Below are 6,000 nucleotides of genomic sequence, written 5' to 3' on the forward strand. Positions count from 1 at the left end.
CTATCGCCCTGCTTCCCTCCTAATGAACACTTTTCTCTTTCTCTTCTCTTGTGCTTGCTACTGGTATACATGTCAGCTATAAATACATAACATTTGGTGTGTGACTGCTTTTGTATGAGCTCTCTATTTCCTTACAAATAGATGCATATGTGGCTTCCACACTAATGATTGCCCTGCAGTATTGTAGAAATGCATTACCATGAAATACAGCACTTTAAAATGACTCTTTTACACCAACGAAACCCATTTATGCTGCTGAAAATGTTTTTTATCTGCCTGCTTTGCAGTGGGAAATGAATGTCACTGGGAGGACATTCATGAGCTGAATGGGTAAAACCTCATTTCGGGTCTGCATCCTTATCCTGCTTCCAAATCTACAACTATGTGAGTGCTCCTGCCAAGCCCTAGAATACCAGGCTTCCCTTACTCCAAAGAGGAGACTGGAGCTTTAGAAGATAACTTCAGTGTCATCCTTTTTCTTTTGTTCTTTGAGAGCATTTTTTGAAGAATCATAGCAGGTGAAGGGATTGTTTTTGCAAATATGTGGTTTTTTACAATAATTTTTTATTAATTTTATTGAGAGATAGCAATGACACAGTTGCAAAACACATTAGTAGGACAGTTATAATAATTAATACATTGCATATTGTCTTTGTAGGGGTTATTCATATTACAAGATGCAGACATGATGTCTAAACACTTTTAGTATAAATCTTTCTTCTCATTGAACTAAGATATACAAAATAGGATAGATATACAGCTTCTTTCTCTTATTTTTGCAAATTTGAATGACTGTTGTGGTTTTTACATAGGAGCAGTGATAGGAGGTAAGAACAGATGAGAGAAAGGGCAGCCAACACGGAAGTACCCCCAAGCCTCCCAGGGCCTTGTGATTTTTGAGTTCAGATGATTTTAAACCTCTTTGTAAAGTATGTTAGCCTACAGGCATTAGCAATCTTTGAAAATAGCACTAGTAAGTGCTCTATTATCCAGCAGGAAACTGAGCCCACTGCTACCAGTAACATTTGTATTTGATTATCACAGAGAAAAAGAGTACACACTTTTCTAGCATCAAGCTGCCCCCAAATTCTTATCAAACACTACACTGGGCATCTGAGTGCCACTTGCAGAGCAGCTTTAAGAGCCTGGACTGTGGAGTGGCTCCGCGATCCATTCATGTTCCAAAAGTACATCAGTAATGAAGCTTCAACACAATGAGCCTTTACCTGGAAGGTACTGGATCTCAAACATAGCAACAAGTTTTTATTTCTGAACTGAATGCTCAGAGGCAGTACCTGGGTTGAATGATAGCTGTATATTTAGTCTCTTTGAACCCCCCAGCTGTCATTAGATTGATGCTATATTTTTAATTATAAGTGTGTAACATGTACAAAATTCATACAGTTTTCTTGAACTTAGGGTATGTTTTATTAAGTAGTCAGTATTCTCTAAGAACTCTACAAAACTATCCTCTTTTTGTATATGATACAGGGTCTTGCTACACAACTCTGACTCATAGTAATCTTCCTGTCTCAGCCTCCCAGCACTGGGATTACAGGTGTATGCCACCATGCCCAGTTTTGGTGGCTGGCATAGTGTGCCTGCTGTTCTGGGGCCAGGCTGGTATGTGGTAGTAGGGGTCAAATGCAGGGCTTTGTGCTTGCCAGGCAGGTGCTTAGACCACAGAGATATCTCACTAAGACCCAAACTGCCATCTTCACAGAGATCTGAGCCAGCCTCTAAAACTGCGCTTGGATGAAGGTGTTTACCCAAGCTCTGCTAATCCCTTGGTGTTTTGGGAGACTTTTGCTTAACTGACAGCATCCCCTGCTCTGCAGTGTGCTGGTGTGAGCAGGTATAGATGGCCAGCAGTGATGTGACGGTGCTGAGCCTAAGAGGCTGCTGTGCGCTAGTCTACCCTTCCTTTGCCTCGCTTCACAGCACATACAGAGCCACACAGGTACATGTGGACACACACACTTCATTCAGTGATAACGTGGTCAGATGCCATTAAGAAGGTTCCTGCAGTATGTGAAGAGAAATGGCAACCATATTATGGAAAAATCGGGAAAAAAAATGACCCGGCCAGACTCATTCAGAAACACCCAGAATATTTGTATATTGTCTCTGTTAGGAGGAATTGTCATTCAGATTTTGTAGGAGGGATCTGAGAAAAATGACCCTGTTTCTCCTCTCACCCAGACCCATAACTCTAAGGCACAAGAGTCTATATATATATATATATATATATATATATATATATATATATATATATCCTCCGACCAGGTGAGGGCAATAAAAGTGGCACTTTTCTGGCAGATTTATTGGGCAGGGCCAACCTAGGGAGACAGAACTTTAAGTCTCTACCCTGTAATTTTTCTTTCAACTTCCCCTGGCACACAAAAACACAGTTTCTGTCATCTTTGATGATTAAGGTTTCATAGACTGAAACTGTTTCTATGTATTTTTAAATGTGAGTGTTTTTTTTATGATTTTGCCTCGTCTCTTTAAAAAGGTGTAGAGTACAAAGACCACCTGTAAAAAATAAAAAACCTCTTATTGGTCCTATTAAGAAAGGTACGAGGGGCTGGGGAGATGGCTCAATAGAATAAATGCTTCCCTGGCAAGTGCAAGGGCCTGAGTTCAATCCCTGGTTCCATCAATTAAAGAAAAAAAAAAGCCTGTATTCTACAAGTAAACACCTTATTCTTATTCGTCTGTGGACTCTTATGACCCACATTTGCTGTGTGAGGAAATTAATTATTGGACATAATAAATGATGTCTCTTAAGAAGAGGTTAAAAGAAGCCAAAAAGAGCAAGAGTAGTGTACAGCATCTATTGCAAGGGGAAAATCTATGGTAATCATTTCTTTGGTTTTTAAAAAATTATATAACATTAAACTTTTTACAAAATTGTATTAGTAAATGTTTGCAGCACAAAATGATCACACTTTTCATGAGAGTTGGTGCATGTGCATAAAATGTCATAATTCTTTTTGTGTTTCTTTTCCCATTCCAGCCGCTTCCCTCCATCTTCTCTGTCCCTCTCTGTCTGTCTGTCTGTCTCTGTCTGTCTGTCTGTCTCTCTCTCTCTCTCTCTCTCTCTCTCTCTCTCTCTCTCTCTTTCTCTTTCTGTCTATCTGTCTCTGTCTCTCTCTGTGTCTCTCTCTCTCTCGCCCTCCTTTTCCCTTTCTCCCTTTATTTCTTGGTAATATTACTATATATTAAATATACATATTTAATCCATGTTTGAGGCTTGGTGGACATATATAGTAATTCACAGTCTCTCTTCTACTAATCTTTTTTCTCCCTTGTCCCTTCATTAGTTCCTTTCCCACATGGCAAAAAATCCATCTCACTATCTCCCATTGTCTGTCCTTTGCTTTGCACTGTATATATATACTTATTTATGCCATTAAGAAGGTTCCTGCAGTATATGATGAGAAATGGCAACCATATTATACAAAAATTGGGGGGAAAATGACACAGCCAGACTCACTCCAGAACACCCAGAACATTTGCATACTGCCACTGTTAGTTAGAAGGAATTGTCATTCTCATAGAAAAGCTACCATGTCATATCTAAACTTGTTTGTCTAATTAGTTTACTCAACATTATGGTATCTAAGTGCCTCCTTTTTCCGCAAAAGACTAAGGTTTATCTTCTTTATGGAAGAGTAATATTCCACTATGTATAAATACCGCGGTTTCTTTATTCATCCCTCTGCTCGTACACATTTGGGCTGTTTCCAGGCTTCAGCTCCTGAGAGCGGTGCGCTGTGAGCGCGGCCCTGCGTGTACTGCTGCAGGGCGGCGTGGGTAGGGCGCTGTGTCCCTGCAGAACGCAGCTCGCTGCCGCAGCTCTGGGCTCCCTCTGCCCTCACCTCACCTTGCCAGCACTGTACCACGACGTTTCTCACAATAAAACCGACTGAAAGCATGCTTGGCAGTCCGAAGAACGCTTAGATGTTCCTTCTTTTCTAATTCCATTAGCCAAGAGGAGCCCAATGTGCTAAAGCTGTTCCTCAGGGTCTCATTATCTTGTCTTTTAGGACTAATAACGGCTTTATTGCCAGTGTCCCTTGTCCCATGGTTCTAATTTGTACCAAAAGCAGCTCACAGCTTCTCAGAAGTGCACGTGCTTATCTGGAATCCTAAATCAAACCCATTTTTTAAATGTCATATTTTCTGGTACTTACAAAGTATGTTTTTAAAAAATAATTTTATTGAGAAACAAGTAGCAATGAGACAGTTTCAAAACCAATTACTAGCACGGTTTCAATAATTAATACATAGCATTGTTGTCTTAGTGGTTACTCATTGTACAAGATGCAGAACTGATATCCTGTCCACAAACACTATTAGAACAAATCTCTCTATTCATTGAATTAAGAGAATGCAGCTGTATATCTATCCTAACTGTTTTGAATATACAGATACAAAATGGTCGTTCATTTGTATCCCTCTTTTTTGTTTAGTTAAGGGGCTTACAAAACATGTTGATCTACAAAAAAATGATACTCATCCGGCTTACCTACGTAAACCCACTGACCCTTGACCAACCCATATGCCTCCTCTGGGAGCTGTTATGTCCTCCCAGAGGAGCAGGGAGCAGGGGAAAGCATCGCAGCAGAGTCTTAGAGGGCCTTGAAGACCCTGTCAGACTTCGCCCGTTCAGAAAGCCTCACCTCCCGAGACCCTTGCAAGTCTTTCGCAGCCCTCCCTGCACAGCCATCTATGTTCAGCTGTTCCCACCACAGTGCAGCATCTTTGCAGAGTGGGAGGAAAGGAAGGAAACCCAAGAGAAAAGAGCGAGCTCTGTACTCCAAGCCATGGGAACTGGGCCAGGGCTGACTACGCTTAAGGAAGAGCTCAGGCTCCCCTGTGCCCCAAGCCGACAGTTCTGATGCTGTGCACAACTTTTATGTTATGGAGTCAAATTGGAGAGAGGAGTGGCTGACTGATAACAGCTAGGAAGGTGAAGTGTTCTCATCCTTTCTCTAAAGGGAAACTAAATCACCAGCCAGCAAGTATAGGTGATCCCCAGGCTGCGATTTTGCTGAGCCCATCTGACCTGCAATGGCAGCTCACCTGTGTACCTTTCTCTTTCCTTTCCAGGACAGCTTTCCGGCCCGCTTTGGAGGAGTCCATTTTGTCAACCAGCCCTGGTACATCCACGCCCTGTATACACTCATCAAGCCATTCCTTAAAGACAAGACCAGGAAACGGGTAAGGAAAACTTGTATGTGAACTCCAAATAGAGACAGTCAGGAGCTATCGTGGTATATGCTTCTCAACCTCAACCTCATCTTTTACCTGTCTCTTTTCTGTAATGCATGACTATTTGAGTCTCTTCTGGAGTTTGCAAATGGCCTGGATTTAGTCAATAATTCAGCAGAACTGGGTTATCTTCAGAGTCCCAGTGACAACCAAAGAAACTAAAGATGTACAAAACCACATGCCTTATGGGAGAAATGGGCCAAGTCCCTTCCTGTTCCTGGAATGCTTTAATCACTAGAATTTGTCCACGAATGCAGTGTTACCTAAATAGTATTTATCTTTACTTTTCTGTTCCCTCATGGCTTCATAACTGCCAGCTCCATCACCTCCATAGTGGGAAAGCGTTCTTCATTGGAACTAACCATGCTCTTATGGTCTTTAATGATATTAGTTACACGAGTTGACATTTGGGAAGCTGGTGTCTTTCATTAGAGCTGGCTTTATGACATTATAACTAACTGAAGAGCTGAGAACTCTTTAAGTACTCTGAATCTCAGCTTCCTCACTTAGACAATGAGGAAGCTGACACCTACGTCACAGCGCTGTTGGGGCACTTTAAGGAGACAGCTTATGAAAATGTGCAGCATCTTCCTGTTTATATACAGAGACTTGCGACTCCTAGTTCTTTTTACGACTTATCTCTTTTTGCTTATATTCTAGCTATACTTCAAGAAACAAAATTGGGGGCTGGAGAGATGGCTCAGTGGTCTAAAGCACCTA

General features: G+C 41.4%; 1 protein-coding gene across 1 annotated transcript in view; it reads left to right on the top strand.

The window, feature by feature from the left end:
- Positions 1-6,000, top strand: part of Clvs1 (clavesin 1) — a 232,640-nt gene that overhangs the window by 189,918 nt on the left and 36,722 nt on the right. The window contains exon 4 of the mRNA XM_004642359.1: positions 5,119-5,229. Coding sequence (XP_004642416.1) covers positions 5,119-5,229 — 111 coding nt within the window. The remainder of the gene's footprint in view (positions 1-5,118; positions 5,230-6,000) is intronic.

Source organism: Octodon degus, unplaced genomic scaffold, assembly GCF_000260255.1.
Source record: "Octodon degus isolate 3935 unplaced genomic scaffold, OctDeg1.0 scaffold00152, whole genome shotgun sequence".
Classification (NCBI taxonomy): Eukaryota; Metazoa; Chordata; class Mammalia; order Rodentia; family Octodontidae; genus Octodon; species Octodon degus.